This window comes from Notamacropus eugenii, chromosome 1, assembly GCF_028372415.1.
Source record: "Notamacropus eugenii isolate mMacEug1 chromosome 1, mMacEug1.pri_v2, whole genome shotgun sequence".
Taxonomy (NCBI): domain Eukaryota; kingdom Metazoa; phylum Chordata; class Mammalia; order Diprotodontia; family Macropodidae; genus Notamacropus; species Notamacropus eugenii.
Genome location: NC_092872.1, coordinates 528,511,945 through 528,537,720, shown reverse-complemented (window position 1 = coordinate 528,537,720; position 25,776 = coordinate 528,511,945). Strand labels below are relative to the sequence as shown.

Sequence of the window (25,776 nt, the reverse complement as noted above, 5' to 3'; positions counted from 1 at the left end):
CCACGCCGCGCGGAGGAATCCGACCGAGCTCTTTAGTCCTTCTAGAAGTTGGGCGTGGTGCGGCCTCGGAGTTTCCCCTTTGTGCTAGGTGGAGGAAGGAAGCCAAGGGAGCCAGTCAGCAGAATGGAAACTCCTTGAGGCCAGGGACCATTCGTGTTTTGTTTTGTGCCTTTGTATCCAGTGACTGACACGTAGGTGCTTAATAAAATAATTATTGCTAGACTGGATTATATACAGGCACACATGTATATACATATATGATATATACGTATATTTGCATGTGTGTATCTATATGTGTGTGTGCGTATGTGTATATACATATATATGTATATGTGAGAGAGAAGCAATGGGGGTGGATAGAAACTCACTGTGTGACCCTGGGCAAGTCCCTTGAATTCTCTGATCTTGTTTCTTCATTCTTAAAAGTGGAACTAATAGTAGCAACTATCTCACAGTGTTACTTTGAGGACCAATTGAGCTAATGTTGCTAAAGCTCTTTGCAAACCTTGTAACTGTATCATCAGCTATTGCTAAGAGGGTTCAGCCTCATTTACCTTGGCATTCTTTGGTCTTACATACTTATGTCTCTCTCCCCTTAATTCAGATCAATCATTCTGTAACATGAATTGCCTACTCCTATAAGGTGCAAAGATGAGATATTGAGAGGCTATGAAAATAGGGATGGATCTGGGTTCAAATTCTGGCTTTTTGATGTGACATTGAGCAAGTTACTTAAGGGAAAAATTAACGACTCTTTGTAAAATAAAGGAATTGGACTAGATGGCTTCTAAGATTCTTTCCAGATTAAAAAAAAATAAATCTATGAATCATACCCAGAACTTTAAGTAGGGATTATTCCCCCTAAGGTAAAAAATAGATTGTTGCTGCTGTTGTGTGTTTGGGAGGAGAAGCAGAGAGACTTGGTTGGCAGTCCCCTTGCAATAAAAGGAGAAGGCACAATCAGTACCTTAGAAAGCCCAGGTCACACCACTGGGGGCATGAGGAGAGATGGTGACACCATCTCCTCTTTCCACAGGAAAGATGTGCTTTGGTAATAGGACTCTAGGGATGGCTGATCAAGGTCATACCTCAAGGTAAGGGAGCAGAGACATACAGTGCTTAAAAATACTGGACTGATAGAGGACAATGAAAATCAGGGCTTTGGGATATCAGATTACTGTGGGGAAAAATGCGTCTTCTCTTTCCCAAAGAAGCACCCATATCCTTGTCCTGGGAAAGTCCTAATTGCCCTGCCTTAGTTACAGTTCTAATGATATCGTCCATTATAGCATAGCTTCCTGAGATCAGAGATCTCACCTTACTCTTCTCTGTACCCAGTAAAGTGCCTTGCACCCGGTAAATATTCAATGAATAATTGCTGAATGATTGAATGGCTGACTAATGAATCAGGACATATCAAATAACAACAATACACACAATAACCTAATAGTTTAAGGCATCAAGCCAAGCAAGTGATGTGGACAATAAGATTGCCTTAGTAGTTAACTGGAGAGGGGTACCACTGTAACCTGGAGTGGTAAGGGAAAGCCTGAAAGAGAAGTAGGAGTCCATCTAGATATGGTGGAGGGAAGGCTCACTGATGAAGAAGAGTAGAGAGTGATGAGGTTGAAATGATAGGAGCAAAGGTGCTTCACCTCTATCCTGTTAAGCCAGAGCCCCCAACCTTTTCAAGAAGAAGGGGTCCTTGTTTCCCCAAAGCCCTATGATCATTGAAGTTAGGAACAGGGAATGCTAACAGTGATGATGAGGAGAGCAACAAAGGAGTGAGGCACTGCCACCAGCTTTCTTAGCCTCCATCCATCCCCTCCCTGCTTCAAAGACTGGGAACATCAGATAAGGCATGTGGCAATGGTAAAGGCTTGGTAAATATTGTGATCTACTAGCTGTTTCCAGTTCACTGTTATAGGCAGTTGGGAGACACTGAATGTTTCTGTGTAGGTAGTGTTATATAAGAAGACTCACCTGACTTCAGCATGCAGAATGGATCAAAGGTAATAGTACTATCAGATGGCAGAAAGGTGGAGGACTACTAGGGCAGAAAGTTATTTACGTGACCAGACTCTTAATGGGTGTTTGGGAGATTTAAAAATGTAACTCGTTTATGGAGTATTTTTGCTTAACTTGTTTCTTTCTTTTTTCACAAGGGAGGGTTTAATGAGGGTGGGAGTCCTGAAATAACTGTGATGTAAAAACATAAAAATATAAATAAAACTTAAAAAGAAAGAATGGCTATGAGGAGGAAAGATGAGTAGGGGAGGAGACTAATTACAAAATGAGTCATTGATTTTTAAATTAGTGCATGTAAAATTATTTAATAACAACAAATAATTTTAAATGTATTTATTGAGCTCTAAGATAATTTCCACATCTAAGATCCTATTTCTTTTCTGCTTTCATTTCATTGGGATGGGGACTGAAATTACCTTAATGACTTAAATAATTTCATTGGTATACTTGCCCAATGTCACACACCATTATGTACCATCAGTGGGATCTGAGCCCTAGTCATTCTGTAGCCAGGTGGTGAAGTATATGGAGTGCTAGGCCTGAAGTCTTCTTTATTCAAATCTGGCCTCAGACACTAGCTGTGTAACCCTAAGCAAGTCACTTAATCCGGCTTGCCTCAGTTTCCTCATCTGTAAAATGAGCTGGAGAAGGAAATGTCAAACTACTCCAGCATCTCTGCCAAGAAAACCTCAAATGGGGTCTCAAAGCCTCGGACACAACTGAGAACGAATGAACAACAACCTCTCTGCATCCAAAAACATCTCTGTGTCATGCTACTTCACAATATGATTTTTTTATATTATGCCCAAATAAATGAGTGGCAAAAGGGATAGACAGCTCAAAGAGAAGTCAGAAAGACCTAGGCTCAAGTCTTCCTTTGAAACATATTGATTCTGCAACCATAAATAAGCCAACTTAATTCTGCCCTAAGTTTAGATTTCATCAAGTCCAGTGCCCTTATTTCACAAATTTAAAAACTGAGACCAAAGAGATCAAGTGTTTTGTCCAAGGTCACAAAGGCAGTAAGTAAAAGGGTTAGGATTTGAACCCAGGTACTCTGATTCCAAAGGTGTTCTTTCCATTGCACCATGCTACCTCTATAATGATATGGCTAACACTCATGATCCCAGTGCTACCTGTTTGACCTTAGGCAAGTCACTTAACATTTGTGGGTCTCATTTTCCTTACTTGGAAAATAAATGAGTCAGACTAGATGACCCCCACTGTCCTCTCCCTATCTACATCTTTATTATCATTAGCCTACCTACCTGCCAATGCAGACATGTAGAGTACATGAGGTCTCAGAGTGTATAAATAGCATTATCATCACCATCACTGATTTAGGTAATTTTTGTTGTTATTTGGTCACATCCAAATTTCCATGACCCCATTTGGGGTTTTCTTGACAAAGATACTAGGGGAGTTTGTCATTTCCTTCTCCAGCTAAGTTTAGAGATGAGGAAACTGAGGCAAACAGGGTTAAGTGACTTGTCGAGTCACACAGCTAGGAAGTGTCTAAGACCAGATTTGAACTCACAAAGGTAAGTCTTCCTGATGTGCGCTATGGCACCACCTAGCTGCCCATTTGAGTTATCTGGCATTTATATAATGTTTTAAGATTTGAAATAAATATTATCTCATTTGATCCTCACAACAACCCTAGGAAGTATGTGCTAACATTATCTCCATTTTACAGACAAGGAAACTGAGACAGGCTAAAGTTAAGCAACTTGCCCATGGTCATACAATTAGTAAGTATCTGAGGTCAGATTTGAATTCAGGTCTTCTCAACTCCAGGTCCAACACTCTATCCACTGCAACACCTGCTGTATTTCCAAAGCCCTTTACATAGATTATCCCCGTCATCCAGGTTTACAAACTTGGTGTCATCCATTACTTAGCTCACATATCTAATCCATTGCTAAATCTTGTCTTTTTCTTTTCATATCTCTCATATCTCTCCTTTTCATTCACAAGACCACCACCTGGGTTTAGTCCCTCATCGCCTCTTAACTGGATGATTGCAACAGACTCCTAATTGCTCTCCTTTCCTCAAGTCTCTCCCATGCCCACCCCCTACTCCAAGTCATCCTCCACTTAGCTGCTAAAGTGCCTAAAACATTGGACTGGCCTCAGTCGGGGGCTGGGGGGGGGGGGGATGGCATTACTTTTAGAATCGAGGATAAACTAGTCTGTTTGGTATTGAAAGCTGATCTCTGCATCACCTAGTCAGTCAATAAACATTTATTAATCATCTACTACGTAAGAGATGCTGTGCTAAGTGCTGGAGATACTAAACTAATTTTATAAACCTCTTCCAGTCTTTCTACCTAATCCTCCCCTCCATGATCCAACCACACTAACCTACTCTTTCATTCCATCCATCTCTCCTTCTCTTTGTTGCACCAATTGTCTCACTTTCCTGGGAAACCGTCGTTCCTCACCTCCACTATTGGTTTCCTCAGCTAAAGTACCGCCATCTACAAGAATTTTTCCTGATCCCTCAGTTGCTAATGCTCTTTTCCCTAGTACTACTTGTACTCCTTTTTATATATTTTATTTGTTGTTCAGTTGTGTCAAGACTCTTCGTGACCCTGTTTGGTGTTTTCTTGTCGAGGATACTAGAGTGGTTTTCCATTTCCTTCTCCAGCTCATTTTACTGATGGGAAAACTGAGGCAAAGAGGGTTAAGTGACCTGCCCCAGGTCGCTCAGGCCCAGTGCTCTATCCATTGCGTCATCTAACTGCTCTATATATTTTGTAGATGTTTATATATGTGCATGTTCTCTCTCTCTCCATGCCCCTCATTAAAATGTAAGCTCTTTGAGATCAGGGACTTTTTTGTTTTGTTTTGTCTTTGTGTCCCCACTGCTTAGTATTGTGTCTGGTGTATATTAGGTGCTTAATAAAGGCTTGATAATCTATTAATAGTCACTGCAGGGTGAAAAATTTGACATTTTGGGGTGTTTTTAACTTTGCTAAACAACCTCTCTCTTTTAAAATTATATATAGTAAGAGACAGTAGAACTAGTAGGAACCAACTTGATTTATTTCTGTGGCAAGTGCAAAAAAAGGCCCAGTAACCCTCTGCCCACAGAGTTCTGGTCATGCGACCCAAAATGCCTCCATGAACACTTTCTGTTTATTATTCACACCCATTCCTGAACCAATCCCCTTGAAAGCTAGAACCCCAGTGGACAAAAAGTTCTAGTGCCAGGGTTAGGCCCAGTGGAGACAATAAGAGGCTATCCTAAAAAGAAAAGAAAGACATGGGTGAAACCCAGGAACCAGCATTCTACTGCCATACAACCACTGAGAGTGAGGGGGAAAGGGGAGAAAGGTGAGAAGGGGTGAGGAAAGTGAAAGGCCTGCAGGGTCAGTGAATTGGAAATTGTGCAAACTCCTTTTCTTACGCAGCTTCCCCCATCCCCAGCTACTAGCTTCTTTGTTATTTCCCCTTATCACTGTCCTTTGAAATGATAATTAACCAATTAACCCCAGTTTGTGGTTCTTCTTAGGTCTTTATCCCTCAATTCAACAAACATTTCTCTAGCCCAGACAGAAGTCCTTGAAGGTGGGAAAGATAGTTTCGATAAGATCTGGTTCTCCACGACTGCAATGCACAGTAATACTCAATAATAGTAGTTAATACTCATATAGCTCTTACTTGTGCCAAGCACTGTGCTACGATTATTATCTTAGTAATAGATTAATATTATTATATTATTATTATTATAGCCCTGGAAGGTAGGTGCTAGCATTACCCCCTTTTCACAGATGAGGAAGCCAAGGTAAATCGAGGTTAAGCAACTTGCAAAGGCCCCTGGATTTGAATTCAGGTCTTCTTGACTTCAGTCAGAGTCAGTCTATAAACATATGTTAATCACTTACTACGTATAGGGCACTTTGCCAAGTGTTGGGGATGCAAACAAAACAAAACAAGATGATCTCTGCCCTCAAAGAACTCACTGTCATTGTTAGATAATGAACTCCATGGGGACAGAAACTGTCTTTTTGCCTCTTTTTGTATCCCCAGAGCTTAGCACATCGCCTCACACATAAATGATCAATAAATGCTTTTCTTGTTCACTCAACTGCAAAATCTATTAGCCTCCTAACCTTTCTGCTGCATTTGACACTGCTGAGACTCCTTCCTCCCTTGGCTTCTGTGACTGCTCTCTTGAATCCCTTCCTGCCTTGCCTGTCTGACTGCTCCTTATTGGGGTTCCAAATAGTGAATTCTTGTCTCAGTAGTTGGGATCTTTGGGTTTATCCAACTCCAGATTACTGTGCTCATTTCTGTATATTACTTAACTAATCTGTTAGCCCATTTCTTATTCATACCAAATTGTTTTGATGATTATAGCTTTGTAGTATAGTTAGAGACCTACTATTGCTTAGGCCCCCTTCCTTAACTTTTTTTTTTCATAGATTCCCTTGACTTTCTTGACCTTTTTTCCTCCAGGTGAACTGTTATTTTTTTCTAGCTCTATAAAGTAATTCTTTGGGTGGTTGGATTGGTACGGCACTAAATAATTAAATGTAGGCACTAAATTTTAATAATTAACTTAGGCACTAAAAATTAATTTAGGTAGGATTTTGTTATATTGACTCAGCCTACCCATGAACAATTCATATTTCTCCAATTATTTAGATCTGTCTTTATTTGGGTAAAGAATGTTTTGTCATTGTGTTCATATAGTTCCTGTATGTGTTCACTATCCATGCCTTCCCTCATCCAACAGAGTTTTCACCCTGGAGTCAGAGCATCTGGGTTCAAGTCCTTTCTCGGACACTTGCTTACCTGTATAAACTTGTAGTCACTTAATCTCCCCAGGTCTCAATTTCCTGCTCTGTAAAATGAGAGAAAACAACCTGAAGACCTCTGAGTTTCCATCTGTGAACTTCTTTTTTGTATATATTTATCTATGTGCATGTTGCATCCCGCCTAGAGAAAGCAAGTTCCTGGAGAGCAGGAATTGGTTTAACTTTGATCTTCATCCCTCTGCCCCCTAGCACAATGCCTTTTTGTTTGTTGGTTGGTTTTGTGTTAAAGAATGTAACAAAGGTTCTAGGAGAAAATTTATTGTTTCACAGTAAATGGATTGAGTGGGAGAAGATCTGGGAAAACTTCAGGAAAAGGTCAACGTATGACTTGGACTTTAAAAGATAAGTGGAAATTCCACAGGTGAAAGGTTGAGGGAGGACGTTTTGGGAACAGGAAACAGAATAAGCAAAGGCAAAGAGAAAGAAAAAGGCACGTTCTGAGTACATGCCCTTGCTTAAGGTCAGTGGCTGTTTTTTGTTGTTTGGATTTGTTTTTTTTGTTTGTTTCTGCTGGCCTTACTAGCACAATGCCTTGCACATTGCAATTAATAAATCCTCTTTGGATTGCATTGCATGTAATATTTTAGTTTGACAAGAGTACGTTCCCAGTACAATAGTTGCTTAGCAAATACTTATTGGATTACATTGACTGAAGTGTAGAAATCATGGTGGGAAGTATTATAATATAAGTTTCTGCTTTAAGTGGTATAGCTGTTGTTTGAGGATAAATTATTCTTTGGACTGAAATGATCATAGAAATTTTGTCCAAGGAGTTGGGTAAAATTAAGCTCCAGACCTGACTCTAGACACACACACACACACACACACACACACACACACACACACACAGAGGGAGGTCCACCACATTAACCTTGAAAAACCCATTCTGTGTCCCCTCTTTCCTCTCCTCCTTCAGAAGCCTGGAAGCTTCTTTCAGAATACTGGACTAGGGAATAAGGAGAGATAGAGTCCAGTGTCATTTCTGCCACTTCCTAGCCTGATTTCTATGCATCGCTTAGCACGGTTTCTGACACACAGTAAGTGCTTAATTAATGCTTTTTGATTGATCCTGAGCAAGTCACTTAAGCTGTATGTTTCCTCCTCTATAAAAGCTATCATACCTGCTCTATCACGTAAGGACCCAGCTTTGAAAAATATAGTTATTACTGAACTAAAACCTGTTTGTCTCATGCTTCCAAACCTGAATTTTTAAAAATATATTTTCTACTTTCAGAGACATTTGGTCTCCCCAGGAGAACAGAGAAGAGATAATCCTAATTTTACACACAAGGCTTTAATCGAGTGGGTGGTGGACTAGATAATCAGCCTAGAAACCCGAGAATCTCAGGCCTGGGCACCTACACACATATGTTAACAGGAGAGAGGAGGCAAATGTGAATAGACTCTACCAGGAGGCTATGGACTATGGGGTTATTACTTGCTTTGCTCTTCTCCCTTAATTGTCTACTTTGAGGACCTTCAGCTGTAGTCTGTCACAGTGCAGGTCTTTTAGATCACAGACTTAGAGGGACCTTTCAGATCTTCTGACCCAAGTCTCTCATGTACAGAGAAGACTGTCCAGAAAAAATCCAGAAGAGCTCTTTTCACACACCATGCTACGAGGCATCTTTAAACTTGGTATTAGCCTTGGCCAGCAAGCTTGAATCCTTTTTCAAAGGTAGCCCCAGGCACCTATAAGGACTATGTGACTCATAGAACTGGAAACATGATGCTTGCAGATGCCACAATGGATATTCACTCATTCACGCATTCACCAAATGTTTATTAAGTCCTTGGCTATATGTAAAGCAATGTATGCTTTGCCTGGAAAAATCCATTCCTGGAAAACAGACCTGGATAAAGACCAGACTAGTGACTCATACATTTTCCCTTCCCCAAAGAGTGGACTGAGATGATGTCACTCTCTTCATCAGCTCCCTATCCGCCTACCCAGGTTCTGGGCATGCCTCTGACCAAAAATTTCTCTGTGCACAGTTTCTGTTTGCCTTGTCCAATCCCTTGGAAGCCCCGGATTCTCTGTGAGAGAAAAACTTAAATTCTTAAGGAAGCAGCTCATAACACCCTTTTTCTCCCCTACCTGCCACCTTTGAACTATCTAGGACATGACAATGGACTATGGAGCTTCTGTCTTATGGGTCTGGTTTTCTGAAGGGAGGAGTGGTGTCTTACCTGCTAGCTGGGGAAGAAGGGAAGGATCAGGGCTGACCCTCCAAGAAGGCCTTCATACCTTTTCAGGTTCCTTCTTCCAGCCTCCTGACAGCCCCATTCTCCTTCATCCCAGGTTCTCCTCTGGTTTGCTTACAATCCCTATTGTAGTACCTTCCCCAAGACCTGTCCTCTCCCCTCACTATCTCATGCATCAAAACTATCTTTTGCATTTCTCCTTTCACCTCTGCTACATCTGAAGTATTCCCCAATGTAGGATTTATCTGACCTAATATTAGGAGTGTAAAGGGATCAAATTACATCCAATCTCACTAAGATATGAATGACCCTTTCTCCTTTACACTCATCAGATCTTAAGAGTTGGAAGGGAAGTCATGTCATCCAACCCATACTCCCCCTACCTCTTAGGAGAATACTGTTAGTTGAATTTTGAGAAAAGACACTTGTTCACACTGCCCTCCTCCCCTCTTGGTATTTAGGTGATGGACTACAGAAACAGAATATTACATTTGTTGTCAGATGTAGTAGATTTCACTGAACTGTTTTTCTTTCTGGGAGAGTTCTAGCATGGAGTTATTGGAAAGTGACTGCGCAAAAGTAAATAAATAAATAAACAGCATCAATCCAACATTTTTTTTAAAGAAAAAGTCATTTCTCAACCCAAATGATGTTTTAATTGGTAGAATTCCAGTTAATACAACATAATTAATTGAAATTTTTCAGGCAAGTTAAGGGAATGGTCAAAGTCCTTTTAACTAGTGCTTACTTATAGGTCACTTGCAGGGTCTTCTTGGGGTGTGTTGGTGGGGGAGGAATCTTTGTGGACCTCTAGTCCCTTCCCATCTGGCCGTACCAATGTGATTCCTCCTTTCTTGAATTCTGTGACACTGCTCTCCCAATTCTCCTCCCACCTCTCTGACAACACCTTTTCCATATCTTTCCCTAATTCTTTTTCTCTAAAAAAATTAAGTAGAAACATCTGTCTGATCCAGTGACTGAATCAGACAATGTATATACTTTTTGTCCTAGTGGTTCTCAGCCTCCCTGGCCTAAGGCAGTCTGTTTCATTATCTTCTATATCTATCTAGTCTATCAGTGACTTTCACTGCTTTCCCAGATACTCAGCATTTGTTTCCTTTTTAATGATCTTTTGCATAGTCATAAATTGTAATGCATGATATTCTCTTAGCTATGGTTATTTCAGGCTGCATTATTGATTCATACAATTCTTCCATATTTCTCTGAATTCCTCTTATTCTTCATTCTCCCTGAACAATAACATTCCATTACATTCAAATGACATGGGCTTTTCCCCAGCTTTTTGCCAATTGATGAGCGCCCACTTTGTTTCCAATTCTTTGCTTACCATAAAAGAGTGCTGGCTATGAGTACTTGAGCATATGTTAACCTTCATTCTTCAGTATTTTCAGCTTTTTGTTCCACCTCCTAAAGGACGGAATTCCCTAAGGTTCAATCTTCAGATGTCATTTCTTCTCTTTTTCAATTTACTCGCCTTCAAGATCTCATCTACTACTATGGCTCCAAGTATACACTTTATGCTGATGTTAAGAAAACAAATATGTATTAACATATTTAAATAATTTTGATTTTGAAGGAGAAATGTGAGGTCTTTCCTTTAAAAAAAAATTAAAATGTGTCAACCAAGTAAGAAGCATTATTCCATAGCAGGAAAAGCACTGGGCTGGGTGCTCAATGAAAAGCACTGAGACCAGAGTGTTGGTCATACCTCTTGTCACTACCTTGGGCAAGTTATTTTGCTTCTACTTCTTCCTGTCTCCACTCCATCTGTAGAATGAGAGTATTGGACTAAGTTGACCTTGAACATTCCTTCCAACTCCCACATTCTGTGTTTCTAACACTTCTAATAAATGTCCATAGTCTAACCTTGCCCTCTCTTCCTCAGCTTCTTTTCCAAATTGACTATCCTTCCTAATTTCCCTGTTTGTGGATGGTACTGGAATTTCTTCAAACTCAGACTCAAAACAACTTTTATCATTTTTGCACCTCAAATCATAAATGACATTTTTTCATTTGCTCATAATGGTTTATAGATGACAAAGTGCTCTCCTATAAATTATATCATTCTGTCCTCGACAAAACAGGAAGAGAACACATGATTTTCTTTTCACACCAATTCTCAGAAGTCAAGTCTGTTCATTCTTCCTTTGTTTGTTTTTTGCTTTTGCCCATTTCCTCGTTCCCACACCAGTCTTCTTTCTCTTATTCATAACAGATAGTGGCTGCCCGATTAATTAATCTTCTTAAGACACTAATCTCATCAAATCATTTGCCTGTTCAAACTCCATTTTAGTCTTCTCTATGGAATGTTGCTGTTCAGTAGTGTCCGACTAAATGATACTGGAGTGGTTTACCATTTCCTTCTCCAGCTTATTTCATAGATGAGGAAACCAGCATTAAGTGATCTGCTCAGTGTCACACAGCTAGTGTCTGTGATCGGATTTGAACTCAGCCCCTCTTCCTGTCTCTAAACCCGTCGCTTTATTCACCGAGCCACCTAGCTCCCTAAAGTCCCTAAAGGGACTACATTATGGAATCCAAGCTCCAGGCTCTCCAGAGTCCGACACAAGTTTACGATTCCAGCTCTGGTGAGGGAAATCCTTTATAGTCCTTAAAACTCTATGTGACCACAAGTTATTGTTATTGCATGAATTGTTAAGCTGGTCTGCCTACTCAGATTACCGCATTTAAGGAAGATTATATAAAGATGCTGGATGACAGACAAGTGTCAGCAGGGGCCAAGCCTAAACATTCCAGAGACAGCTTGTGAGAAGCAGGGGAGACCAGGAGGGAAGAAAAGAAATATCCAGTTCATATCCAGCACCACGGGACTCGTTGGGTAAACCCTGAACCGAGATTGGGGGGGGGGGGGGTGGCGGCGCGGGGCGGAGCGGTCACAAATCCTAGTTGGGGAAAAGCGAGTCGGCAGACTTAGCAAAAGCGAGGAAGCTGTAGCATGTTACTCTACCCTTTCCCTTACACTATTTGCCAAGCTTCCTAGTTGTATTTCAGGTGTGAATCTACACCTCCTCCACTCTTGGCAGCGGAATGAGAACGTGGGAAAGGCTACCCCAGAGCCTGTGACCTACCCAGCACCCACAGAAGTCAGATGGCAGGCTCGTGGGGAGCTAGAGAAGTGATCCCGGAGTCCCTCTCCCAGATATCCAAGGCTACACTCATTCCCCGGGACCTTTGTGAGTCCCTCCAGTACAATTTCCATTCATCTCAACAATAGTTCACGTGCCTGTGGCGCTCAGTAGTTTACAAAGCTAATTCGTCACAACACCCACTGTGAAGCAGGCAGTGCACTTTGTCCTAGCCCGCTTGCTGCTGTGGTGAGGCTGCCTACTCAGACACTGAAAGTCATTCATCATCACTGGTGTCTAGTGTTCAGAAAGGAAGAGGCATGCCGGCCTAATGGCGAAAGTCAGCCAAACATACATACTTATATGTGTATATACACACGTGTATATGTTTATGTATGTGCGCATATCATATATAGTTATGTGTATACATTATGCATATATACATACTTATATAAACACACATGGAACTCACTGGATTAGGAGACACAGCATAACATTGGAATTCTGCTGTTACCCCATGTGTGACCTTGGGCAACATCTCTCCTCTCTGAATCTGTGTCCTCATCTGTAAAATAAGACGATTGGAGCAAAGTAGAGGGACTTCCAGCTCTAAGATTCTTTGATCCTATGGAGACAAATTTCTTCACAGTTTTCTTGATTTCATAACTCCCCTCCCCTCTTTTCCTTTATCACCACGTAGGACAAAAGGCTCTTCATTTCAAGAGCCTTTGTCTTGTAGCATTCTAATGTCATAGACTCATCTGGAAGTAGTGCGGGGTTTGGGAGAAGAGCTAGATTCTGGCTCTGACTGCAGAACTAATGAGCTACTGATCTCAGTAAGCTCCTTGCCCTCTATCGGTCTTTGCTTCTTCACCTGTAAGATAAGTGGATGATTTTAGTCTTTTCCAGATGTAAACTTTTGTCCATTTTCAATCATAATCTGAACCTGCTACTCTAGCAAGTCAAACCCTGACTGTTAATGTTTCAGAAGGCAAGTGGCAGTCACTGGATCTGCCTACCTAAGATCTAATCCTAACTGTCACTAAACTGTGTGACCTCAAGGAAGTTACTTCCTAGATCTCACCTGAGTCTCAGTTTACTTATCTGTAAAATGGTAATACTACCTCTCCAGCTTATGAAGATTAAGGCATATCATGTGTTTATTAACCTCAAATCCTGTACAAGTTGTCAGCTAATATCAATAGCTAAGTACTAAAAAACTTAACTTAAACAAATTAACAATACATAGGTATTAAAGAATCAACAAACTTACACATCCCTATACATAGCCTGAGTGGACTGAACACATCATCTCAGAATTTTAACCTTGCACACATTATAGGTCCCCAGGAGCTGGACTGTTGGCACCAAATAGACAACATTTATCATCATCATTATCATCACTTGATTCTGTGCTTCCCTTTCATTATTTCCCTTGGAACAAAAGATGGAACCTTTAGCCTGTTCCCATTTTTGGCACTGGGTTGGGTACATAGTCCCTTGCTCTCTCAAGTTTAGCAAGTTCATAGGAATACATAGACAAGCAAATGACTAACACCTAGACCAGTGAATGATAAGACAGTGTGGAGGGGGTGAAACAAAGACAGTGTCAGGAAGAGCTGGTTTTGATCCTTCCTCTGACACTAGTGGTGTGACCTTGAACAAGTCATGTAACTTCTCTGAGACTCAATTCTCTAAAATTTACCTGTTATGAAAAAATTGGTATCTGCTTCAATGGAAAGCACCCCTTAAACCTTCAAAATTACAGATGTCCCAAAGGAGGAGAGGAAAGAGACTTTATATATGGTAAGGATCCCCAGGAGGAGGAGAGTAGGAAAAGATAGTAGTACTGTGGGATGGGTCAGGAAATACTATTAACAAGAGCTGACATTCATATAACATTTTATAGGCTACCGCATGTTTTACATACATCCTCTTGTAGACTTTCTTGACCTCCCCAGATTCTAATGCTTTTGCCCTCAATTAATATATATGTATATATACGTATATGTATGTATATGTGTATACATATATATTACATATCTCCTCAGCCCCGTATAATATAAGTTCTTTGAGGCCAGAGACATCAATTTTTCACCTTTTTGTTTCCAGTGGCTGAAGTTAATAAGTGAATGTTGATTGATTAATCTTATTTGGTCCTCAAAACAATTTGAGACAACGGTAGTACTTACCTAAACATTGTTTTTCCCTTTTTTATAGATGGAGGAACTGAGGGGAAGTAACTTCCCTAAGGTCAGGTGGCAAATAGGAAGCCAGCTCCCTTGATGCCAGATCCCAGGTTTTTCCAAAGCACCAAGGTGCCTCTGGCCTCAGGAAGGAGATTTGAATCGACCTTGAAATATGGAGAGGAGTAGAAGACAAGGTGGGAGCCACATAAGCAAAGGGCAACGTGGAAGATCATGGGAAGTGGAGGATGAGATGAGGGAGGAGTTGGGGAAATGACACTTTTATTTCTTTTAATTTACTCCCATCTTCCAATTTAACGTCCACCATAAAATTCCTTGTCCATTTCCAACTTCCAAGTCTGGACACATGCCATCCTTTTAGGTTCTAAATGTCTTGCTGCCCTTCACAGTTCTATCCCAGTCCTCTAGCTCTTCAACTCATCCTCTACATTTTCCTCTCTTAATTCTAATCATTTGATTATCTGGCATCTGCTTTTAGCCCTTACAGAATGATGTGCACCGTGGTCCTCACTTTCTTGATTTTCTAAGGCTTCGTATGTATATAGGAATTATGTTCTAGTCTTCAGCTACATAGTAAAACCCTTGGGGACAGAAACTGTGTTAATTCTGTGTTAAACTAGTTGTATGATTCCACTAACCTAGTCACTTAATCTTTCTGATTCTCGGGTTCCCTCTCTTTCTAGCTTCACAGAATGATTGTGACAGTCATTTGGGAGATAGGATGTGAAATGCTTTATAAACAGGAAAGAATTATGCAAAAAATAAAGTATCATTATTTCAGAAATCTGGTTGTACTGTACTGAAAGGGGTGTGTGTGAGAGACAGACAGACAGACAGCAGACAGAGAGAGAGAGACAGAGACAGACAGAGAGAGAGGGTTGAAACTGTCTCCAGTGCAGACCAACAACCTGTCTGTAATTTATGAAGATGCAGAGAGGGGAGGGCTACATTGGGAAATGTTGGTGACACCCTGATCAGACTGGCAAAGATGACAAAAATGGAAAATGACAGTTGCTGGAGAGGCTAGGAAAAACAGGCATATTAATTTTCTATTCTTCGAGCTGTAAATTGCAATCTAGCCATTCTGGAAAGCAGTTTCAAACTATGCCCCCAAAATTCCTAAATTGTATCTACGTTTTGATATCAATAATATTATTAGACCCAAATCCCAAAGAGAAAAAGAAAAAGCATAAAAATATTTATCGTAACTCTTAATTATATAGAAAACAATCAGAAACTGGAGAGTGTCCATCATTTGAGGAATGGCAGAACAAATTATGACATCTGAATGTAATGGAATAGTATTGTCCCCATTAAAAAAATGAGAAAAGGAATAGTTTCAGAGAAACTGGGGAAGACTTGTTTGAACTGAGTCAGAGTGAAGTGATCAGAACTAGGAGAACAAGTTAGATAATAACATCACAAAAAAACCTTTTTTTTCTTTTCTAAGTGGAACAAGGAAGCCCTAAAAAAAGGAAAGAAAAGAGGGCCATTGAGGCACTTTTTAAAAATTCACAGGAGAGAATAGGTCAAAAAGAATCAAAGACGATAGGAACAGCTTTAAAAGTTACATGAATTTATTATATATTTTAAAAGAAAAGCATGCTGTACCAAAGAGATGCACACATAGCTTTCCTTTTCTGTTCCACTATATAAGTGTACACACACACACACACACACACACACACACACACACTTGTGCATGTTAATTTTTTTTGCTATGTGATAAGTTCAGAATAAAAAAATTAAAATAATTGTGGACCCCTACACCAGGTATGAACTCCCCCTTGCTTTGTTTTGTATGTTGTCTTCCCTCTTAGATTGTAAGCTGCTTGAGGTCAGGTGACTGTCTTTCTTTTTCACATTTGTAACTCTAGCCCTTGGAACAGTGTCTGGCACTTAGAAGGCACTTAATGAATGTTTATTGACTATTGCCTATCACTGTAGGTGATGTAAAAACAACAGATCAATAAAAAAAAATTTTTTAGTGTAGAAGTGGAGGCACTGAAGGGTTAACAGACTTACCCACAATCATACAATCAATCAAGAAACATCGATTAAGCCATGACTATATACCCAGTTACCTAAGATAACGCCGATCACTATTATAAATGATAAAGGTGAAGGCAGCTTTGTCACAGTGAGTACAGAGCCAGTCTTGTAATCCCGAAGACCTAGGAAGAGTTCTGCCTCCGATCACTACTAAATTGTGTGACCCCTGGACAAATCACTTAATGTCTTAGGACTCTAGCCAGCTCTGAGTTGGCTAGAGGTGCCTATTTGCACTGGTAGAGTGTAATCGTCTGGAGTTTCCTACACCGGTGAAATCAGAGGTCCACAACCTGCATTAATATTTAATGTATCTTCCAGACCCTGTGGGCCCAACTACCTAAATGTTGTTAACTCGACAGCTTTATTGTTTCCTCTCGCCTAGCGCAGCCCATAGCCTGCTCTCTCAGTTCTCCTCTGCTCCCTAGAACTCACTTCTCCCTCGATCTCCCCTATACGCCCAGCCCCTCTTAGCCTTCTTTAGGATACTCATAAAGACGCATCTAAAACTTGGCTCCCAACAACCCCTCCATTCCACTCGGCCCTCAGGCTCCACTTGCCCCACTCTGCCCCTGACTAAAGAAAGGTCTCCCTGTTTGACTTACATCTGAGGCTCTCGCTTTGTCTTCTCCCCTCTCCTTCCCATCCACCACAATTTTCTCTACCTAGAGTCATAATAACAAAGGCTCATATTTCTAATAATGCTTTCAGGTTTACAAAGTGCTTTCAACCTCTGTGGGGGAGGTAGTAAGAGCATTATTCTCATTTGCCAAAATGAAGAAACGGAGACTCGGTAACTTACCCACGGGGCGCGAAGTATCGAGATCAGGACTTGTCCAGAACGGTTTCCATCGCCCTACACTGCCTCTAGAGATTCTAGTGCGCCTAGTACCGTGCAAACCTCTGGTTAATTAATCCTCTCCCTGCAATGGCCTTCAGTCGGGGGTTTAGGTAAGGCTCTAGAATAGTGTGATATCAGTCCTTGCCTCCCAGGACCTTCTGGTTGATAAGGGTTAAAGACTTCAGAAGGTTGGGGGTTCCCGAGCTCACGTTTCTGGAGCCTGGGGGATTCACTTAGTACCAGTACCATTGAGACCGCTCTTGTTCTAAGGCCAAGGTCTCCAGGTAGAGAACTGGGGGAGGGGCCTCGTAGTGTGTAGGGGGAAGTGGGATCTGAAGCTGGGGGCGGGGTTAGTGCTGAGGGGAGGGGCCCTAGTAGGGAGAGGCAGAGTCCCCAAGATGCGGGGTGGGGCGGGGCTCTGTTGGCTGGGGGCGCTGCAGCCCGGATGCCAGTCGCCACAGTAGCCGCCGCAGTTCTCACAATCTCTGCTGTCCCCACTGCCCTAAGGAGCCCCTCTCGGGGTTCAGTATCCTGATCCCAACTGAGCGGTCCTCAAGTCTCCTCCAGCTCGGTGAAGGAACGGCCTCTTATCTCCAAGGGACCCTGACTGACGGTCCGTGTGGACCTAGGATGGAGCCTCATCCAACAGCCGCGGGAGACTCAGAAACAACTCGCTTGGTGAACCCCCGACCTCCCAGCTGCGCCGGTAGCCTCCGTCTCAAGAGGTCAGAGCTCAATTCCTCCCTTTTATACTCTGGTCCCCTGACTCTCCATCCAGCATTCGTTGTCTCCTTTTCTCTTTTCCTGTCCCACTCCCCTCAGAGTCTCTACTGTCTATAGTCCCACCTTCTGTACCTAGACCTTCCGATTCTTCAGCTCGCCTGTCCCATGGCTGTCACCCTCCCTCAGTTTATCCCTAGAAGGACTTCCTCTGTTTCCTTGTCTGTCCCCTTGAGTTCCTTGGGCTTCCTCTGCTCTCCTGTGCCTCTGTCCCCTCAACTCCTGTATCCCAGTGCCCCATCACCGGCCCCCATTTCCTTATTGCTCTCTTCTTTTTCTCGGCCACCGGGTTGCAGCTGCCGCAGGGACAGCCTCAGACTCTGCTCTTGCAGGTTGCCCTCCCCTCTGTCCGCATTATCCCCCCATTTACTCATTCCCCCCAATCATTAGCCCATCATCCCCATTCCTCCCATCACGGCTCCCCACCCAGAGCTGACCTCCTGAGTACTCAGTGACTGAGGAGAAGCAGACCGCATTAGGCCAGCAGGATTGGGATGTCAGTTGCTCGCAAATTTGTCCACTGAAGAAAGAGGGGCACATTTCTGGCAGGCGGCACTCCTTCCGAACCATTCTGGGTGCTCCAGATCCCGAGGCTCCCAATTCCAACATCCTCAGCTCCCCAGTCTCTTCTTCCTTGTCCTATTCCCCTGGATCCCCCGTCCTGTTTCTTCTCTGTTGTGAGGCGAAGGAGGGGGGCATCATTCCAGCTGCGTTCAGAGGGGCAGTGGGGATTCAGGCCTTGGCACCTGACAGTCTGTGAGGAGGACTAGCTCTGAGGTCGGCGTCAGGGGAGGTGGGTCTTCTCCTGGAAGGGGGGTGGGGGATAAGGATCAAAGCTAGTGTCGGGGAAAGCAAGGAAAGGGGGAGGAAAAGAGCAGGTGCGGTTTGGGCGGTGGGGGGTATTCCCGGCTCAGCACAGACGTGGTTCCGGGGGCGGCGAGGTGTGAAATGAGCCGCGAAGCCGCCAGGGACAGAGGGGTTGGGGGCGGGAGAACCGCCCCCACAGCCTCGGTTGGCTTTCCTATTTAATACAACCCCCCTCCCCAGCCCATCCTGCTACACCCTTCTCACCCACCCCCTCAATCTTGCCTTCCTTCCCTCTGCACCCTGGCCAGACTGTGCGTGCGTGCCTTGTCTATCTACTTATGTCTGCTGCTTGCGGTCCTCGGCCGTCTGTCTTTCTCTGGATTTTCTCCTTAGTTTCTATCTTTCTGGATATCTTTCTGGTTCCAATCTTTCTGTATCTCCCTCCTCATTTGTCCCTTTTTCTTTGTCTTTCCTATATTCTTCACTCTTTTCTCCTTATAGACTAAGAATTTTGTGTAGAAAGGCCTGGGAGGGTGGAATAGGACCAACCTATATGAGGGGCTGAGAGGAAAGGAAAAGACTCACAAAAGAGTGAATATAGAGATAGATTTAGGGTCTCTGGTCCGTGAAGTTCTGGGAAGGATTCCTTTGACTCTGCTTTCCACTCTCTTCCATGCCCAAATTGTCCCTCTTACATCCTTCCCCTTAGATTTCTCTTTCTAGGGAAGGGGGTTGAGAGAGGCCTGGAAAAGTGTCCTTCCCTCTCCAGAGCAGAATTGAACGATTCTGATCTTGCTTCTGAAAAATGAACACAAACCCACTTCTCATATCTGATAGAACAAGAGAGGCCTGTTACCTTCCTAGGAAGATAGATTCTCGATGTGTGTGTGTGTATGTGTGTGTGTGTGTGTGTGTGTGTGTGTGTGTGTTGAATGGCCTTATATCTGAGTGTGTGCTTCTACAGAGAATGCACTTGAATGCAGCCTGTACATAACTGTCCTCATTTGGTGCAGTTACCAAGTGGGTTTCCGAATCTATGGGAGACCCTTTTGGAGCACAGTCCATGTAGCACTCTCTTTAGAACAAGAATTGAGCTGGAAAATTCATCTAAACCTCAAACATCTGGATATGAAATTTGCCTCCTTCACCTCTGAGCTTTTCACCCCATCCCATCCTTCCGTGAAACCTTTTCCTCCATTTTCTTCCTTAACTGTCACAGGTTCTTTGGGCTTCACTTTAAGAAAGGATGCCATTCCTCTCTTAAACGGGCCATCCTTTAACCTTTTGTCAAAAGCAAAGAACCCTACTACCAAAAGGGACTGGGAAGTTTAAGGACTGATTCTTAGGTCCTGGTGGGAGTGAGGAATGGAAAGGCTATGAGATACAGGCGTTGGAGTGATAGACTGAATTTAGGATCAGGATTGGTGCTAAAAGCTGAGGTGTGGGAGAGAACAGCATCCAAATCCCCTGGTGGGTGTTGGAGGTGGGTATTAAGTTGTCTGGGGCTGGACTACTAGTGATAGTTATTGATGAATTATGTCCTCAGCCCTATTGTTTGAGAGAATTTTCCAATGTGGACTGGACACTCCGAGACAACCAAAGTTGAGCGGTGTCCTTAGCCCCAAAGTCTGGGAGTGGTGCGGAGGGGGTGGGGGGGAGTTTGCCTGATGTAGGCTGCTTGGCTTAGGGTTTCCCTGGCATCAGTCTCTTCACAGAGTCTTCAAAGTCCCCCCCAGAAGAACAAGATGCTCTGGAGCAACCTAGGTTCCGTCACTGCCACATAGACTGTGTCCCTCGGTCTGGTCTTAGCCCTGAGCAGTTGCAGGCCCAGAAGCAACTCTCTGCCGCCTGTGCAGTCTGTTTCCTCTTCATGGCAGGGGAAATTGTGGGTATGTCAAGCACCTCCCACCCTACCCCCTGCCCAAGTGTCCTCTTCTCTGGGAAACTCTCAGCAGCTATCTCTTTCCAATCTTGGCTTCCTGGGAAAGGGCCAAGGACATTGGAAGGAAGAGGTTAAGAATGGATGACTGATAAATGAAAAGTGGGTGTTGTGAGCACTTGGGGACTTGGGAGGGGAAGAGCAATGAGGCCATTATCAGTCAACAGGCATGCATTTATGAATTTACTATGTACTGTGCTAACCCCAAGAACAGACAGCATGTGTGCATACAAAAACATATGTATACATATACAGGTATATTCAAGACACATAGAAAGTAGGAAAAAGTCACTGTCCGCTTGTGAGGGGAGGGTCCACAAAAAGCTTTCTGCTGAGAGTGGCATTTGAACTGATGCTTGAAGGAAACAGGGGATGGATGGTATCAAGGAGCTAGCACCAGTCTTGGCGTATTGCAGGTGGGTATTTAGCCCACAGCCTTGCCATCATGACCGATGCCGTCCACCTGCTGGCAGATGTGGGAAGCATGGCAGGCAGTCTCTTTTCCCTCTGGCTCTCCACTCGCCCAGCCACCCGAACCATGACCTTTGGCTGGCACCGCTCAGGTAAGGCCTTCTCTGTGATCTTCGTGTCCTCTCCCCAATCCCGGGACCCCTGGAGTGACCCACCAGACCTAGTTATCCTTTCCCCTCCAGTCTTTGGCCTCCATGTTGTCCCCCTGATTCCCTCCTTATCTTTTCCCTTCTCACAGAGGACCTGGTCTCCATGTGATCCCCTAATATCTTGCTCCCCCCTCACAGAAACCTTAGGAGCTTTAGCCTCTGTGCTGTCCCTCTGGATTGTCACTGCTGTCTTGCTCTATCTGGCCTTTGTGCGTCTCCTGAACAGTGACTACCACATTGAGGGAGATGCCATGTTAATCACCGCAGGCATTGCCGTCTGTGCCAATCTTTTGTACGTATGTACTGCCCTAGGGGCACCTGGAATGCTTTGTATCTAAAAGGGAGCCTGGCAAGGCAGAGCTCAGAGATGGGAGACAGGTTTGACTCACTCATTCATAGACAGGGAGAAAGATCAAATGAAAACACACATACTTCCCAGTGGCCCCAGAGAGGAGACAGTCTGCTTGGAGAGGAGGCTGGAAAAACCGGAGCTCCTCACTCTGGAGACTTGAGGGTTTCCTCGGCCTTCCTTTTCTACCCCTCCCTTCTTCCCCCTCCCTTTGGGGTCTGAGCCTGGATGCAGTAGGGCTAGGGAGCAAAGATGCAGAGAAGGGGCCTCTGGGGAGTGAGAGTAGATGAGAGAACAGGGCATGAGGTGGAGCAGGTGACTGGTGCCCCAGGTCCAGTATCTTGTGGCTTCCCCCCTCCCCAGAATGGCTTTTGTGCTGCACCAGGCCTCTCCCGGACATAGCCATGGGTCCAAGGGAACCGAGTATGCTCCACTGGAGGAGGGGCAAAGGGGCCCTCTGAATTTCTACAACACCAGCGTGCGGGCAGCCTTTGTGCATGTTCTGGGGGACTTACTTCAAAGCCTCGGGGTTCTGGCTGCATCCATCCTCATTTACTTCAAGGTATGGCCAAGGGGAATCCCTGGCCCCTCTTTGTAGCCCCGCCCCTAACCCTAGGCTCTACAGCCTGCCACAACTCCCTAAGAACCGGAACCCTCGATCTTGCTCTCAGACATTTCTTGCTCTTCCTTCAGGGTCACGGTCGGTGTGGCCTCCTGAGTCTGGTCCAGCTAGCCACATCCAGGGGCCCCCTACTTCAAAGGTTCCAGTTCTCTTACCATCCACAACCTACTTAATGGCATCTTTCTCTCTAGCCCCAGTATAAAGCAGCTGACCCCATCAGCACCTTCCTGTTCTCCATTTGTGCCCTGGGTTCCACTGCCCCCACCCTCCGGGATGTTCTTCGGATCCTCATGGAAGGTAAACTACAAACCCTACTCAACCTACTCAGTACAGGCTGTTTCGGAAACAAGCAACACCTCCTCTCCCCGCTAAAAAACCCTCTATTATCAGCAGCCACCAATATTAAATATACAAACACTACCTACTTTCTTTTTCTTTCTGTGTGTTTTTTTAAGCAATCAGGGTAAATGTCTGAAGCCAGATTTGAACTCAGTTCGTCCTGACTCCAGAATTAGTGTTCTATCCACAATGCCACTTAGCTGCTTCCCTACTTACTTTCCATAAAACCATTAGCTTTATTAATAGTAACAAAGTGGTCCATTCTGTTTTCTATGTCCAAGGGAAATCTTCCTATATTTCCTACTTGCAGTGTAATAAAGAAGTGTGTTCCATTACATCCATATTCCACATCTGTTGATCCATTTTCCAGATGATGAATATAGGATGGTTTCGGTTTGTGGCTATTATGAATGGTACTGCTTAGAATGTAGTCTTTGTGCAAATAGATATTTTTCCCCCTCTCTGGACAATAACATCTTAAAAGTGTTGTGCTCCTAATGTGAAAATATGCCTAATAAGAATGTATGTGTAGAACTCATATAAGATTGCATTGCTGACTTGGGAAGGAGGGAGAGGGAAAGGGAGAAAATTTAAAATATATGGAAGTGATTGTTGAAAACTGAAAACAAATAAATTAATAATTAAAAAACAAAAATAATCATAATAATAATATAAAGCATTGTCCTAGCAATGGAATCACTGAATGAAAGGTTGTGAACCCCTTTTGTAGCTCTTACTATCTGATTCCATATTTGCTTTGCAAAATGAACTCATTGATTCCCAGATTTCCCAGCAATGCCACAATATCAGGGTGCTTTTCTCCTTCTCCCCTGAAGCTGAGTGGCCTCACTGACTCTTATCTCAAACTCTTTCCTCCTGTAGAAGGAAGGAATTAAAAAATGGAACAACTACCTAACAAGGTCATTTGGACGCAGTTTCCTCTGGGAGGATTACTATTGAGATTGATTAGGGCTTCGAGTATTGTCTAAAGGTAAAGGAAGGGAGCATAAACTAAGGCAAGCTGGGTGGAAATCAGATCACAGGTCTTGAAAGGACCTCGGAGAACAATCAGTCTAACCCAAGTCATTTTGGAACCGAGAAAGCTGAATCTCAGTGACTTACCCAGGGTCATACAAGTAGTAGAATAGGATTTTAACCCAGATCATCTTAAGTACAGAATCATTGTATCACATTATAGGTACCCCCTATGGAATCTACTATGAACCGGTTCGGGACCTGCTACTGTCAGTGCCAGGAGTCAGGGCAATTCACGAGCTGCACCTATGGGCCCTGACCCTCACCTACCATGCTGTTTCTGCCCACCTGGCCATTGGTAAGTGTCAGGGCTGCCCCAGGAGATACCCTCACCTTTAGGATATCTTCTTTGTCCTAAACCCCATACTAGAATGCAAAAACAGAGTGGGTGCAAAAGTATCTCTTCCTTTGTGTTCCCTATACCATCACCCCCCCAAACACACACACACACACACACACACACACACACACACACACACACACATACACAGTCATGGTCGAAACAGGAAAATAACAGTTGGGGGGAAGCAGGTTTTCTGGAAAGGGTTTCACTCTTTCACAAGTATTAAAATGAATTAGAAATCTCAGTTCAAACTGACTTTAATGAAATGCCCAAGGACCCCTCCCCATAATGTCAAGCCCCATTAGTCTTCATCTCATTCTCTTTTGCCCCTATGCTAATCTCCCCTGGGACTCCGATACTGCCTTCTTATCATTCTTCCACAGATGCTGCTGCAGACCCTGAGGCTGTCCGGGCAGAAGCTGCCTCTCTGCTCCACAACCGCTTTGGATTTTGTAACATAACTCTCCAGGTGGAGCAGTACCAGCCTGACATGGTTCAGTGCCCAAACTGCCAGGAACCCCCACAGGCCTGAGCATTTCAGGTTCCCCCACCTTTCTTTCTTCCTGCTGCCCAGGGACCTCCTTTACTCCTCCCACCACCATCTCGTCACCAGACTGCCAGACCGCGATTCAGCACTGGACTCTTCATTTGCGAGGTCCCTTTTCAGGGGGGAAAGGTAGCCGCTTGTCCAAGTCTGAAAACCTGATTTCTCTGCCCTAGGCAGAATGAACCAAGGATGGGTCAACAACCCTCCCTTCCCCAACAACCTCAACTCTGAGCCCCACCCTCCTACCCCCAAGCCTTGTAGCCCTGGTGGGCATGACCAAAGTAGGGGGCTACCCTACTGGGTATGACCAGATCCAAAGGTGGAGGTCTAGGGCTGAAGTGCAGCCACTATGAAGAGGGGAGAAGGATGCTGGGGAGTAACATGATCTTCCCTCCCCTGTTCCTCTGGGGAACTCCACATAGCCTCATGTTTGTGTACCTCATTCATCTGTTGTGATACACTGGCTGACTATCCTGTTTGTGTGGTTGTGGTCCTCGGTATCCATCTGCCTGCAGCGTCCCTTGTCTGTGTGTAGCCCTCTGTCAATGCTGCTCTCTGGGCATCCATGGGTCCCTCAGTCTGTACTCTGTGTCCCAGCCTGTGGCTTGTCCGTGTATTGGTGCTGTGTTGTGTCTGTTCATGTGGCAGTGCTGTGGTCTCTGTGAGCCTACACCGCCTGTTTGTTCTGTGCTCTGTCTGCTCCTCTATTGGTGCTGTGCTCTCACTCTGCCCTGGGTTCAAGGGGTGACACCACAGCAGCTTTGGGCCAATAAAGGAATATCAAACAGTACCAGGCATGGTCTTCTATGTGTGTGGGGGTAAGAAGGAGGTAGAGAATCAGTGGAATTGGACACTGGAGTTCAATAGTTCTGCCAGTCATTCAACTAGCATTTATCAAGTTCCTACTACATTCCAGACACTGTGCTGGAAGCTAGAGATTCAAGACAAAAAGAAAACAGCCCTTGTCCTCTAGGAGCCTACATCTTCCCAACATGTTTCTTGTTCCTGCCCATTTAAATCTAATAATCCATGTCAAAAACATCCAGCACCCTAATGGGGTCCTGACTATTTATTTGATCTGCAAGATACTTAACATGAGCAACCTGAATCCCATGTCCTGAGCAGTTTACTG

At 43.8% G+C, this 25,776-nt stretch overlaps 1 protein-coding gene across 2 annotated transcripts; it reads left to right on the top strand.

Annotated features, from left to right (window-relative positions):
- The first annotated feature begins 53 nt into the window (after positions 1-53).
- Positions 54-25,319, top strand: SLC30A3 (solute carrier family 30 member 3). Of its 2 annotated transcripts, none has more exons than XM_072634008.1 (11): positions 54-191; positions 14,387-14,549; positions 17,203-17,373; positions 17,862-17,988; positions 20,555-20,739; positions 21,206-21,352; positions 21,548-21,701; positions 22,122-22,320; positions 22,572-22,677; positions 23,918-24,052; positions 24,481-25,319. In XM_072634008.1, the coding sequence occupies exons 4-11, from the start codon at positions 17,894-17,896 to the stop codon at positions 24,627-24,629; spliced, it is 1,170 nt and encodes a 389-aa protein (XP_072490109.1). In that variant the 5' UTR covers positions 54-191; positions 14,387-14,549; positions 17,203-17,373; positions 17,862-17,893; the 3' UTR covers positions 24,630-25,319. The 2 variants fall into 2 exon arrangements, with proteins under 2 accessions (XP_072490109.1, XP_072490108.1); XM_072634007.1 differs by having other exon boundaries at positions 17,134-17,373.
- Positions 25,320-25,776: the final 457 nt, after the last annotated feature.

What these genes read in the sequence shown, in the direction of transcription:
- SLC30A3 (XM_072634008.1), top strand. Translation starts at nt 17,894, where the DNA reads ATGGAGCCTCATCCAACAGCCGCGGGAGACTCAGAAACAACTCGCTTG. An exon ending in CATGGCAGGGGAAATTGTGG is followed by an intron (nt 20,740 to 21,205) that starts GTATGTCAAGCA and finishes GGCGTATTGCAG; the next exon opens with GTGGGTATTTAGCCCACAGC. An exon ending in CCATCCTCATTTACTTCAAG is followed by an intron (nt 22,321 to 22,571) that starts GTATGGCCAAGG and finishes CTTTCTCTCTAG; the next exon opens with CCCCAGTATAAAGCAGCTGA.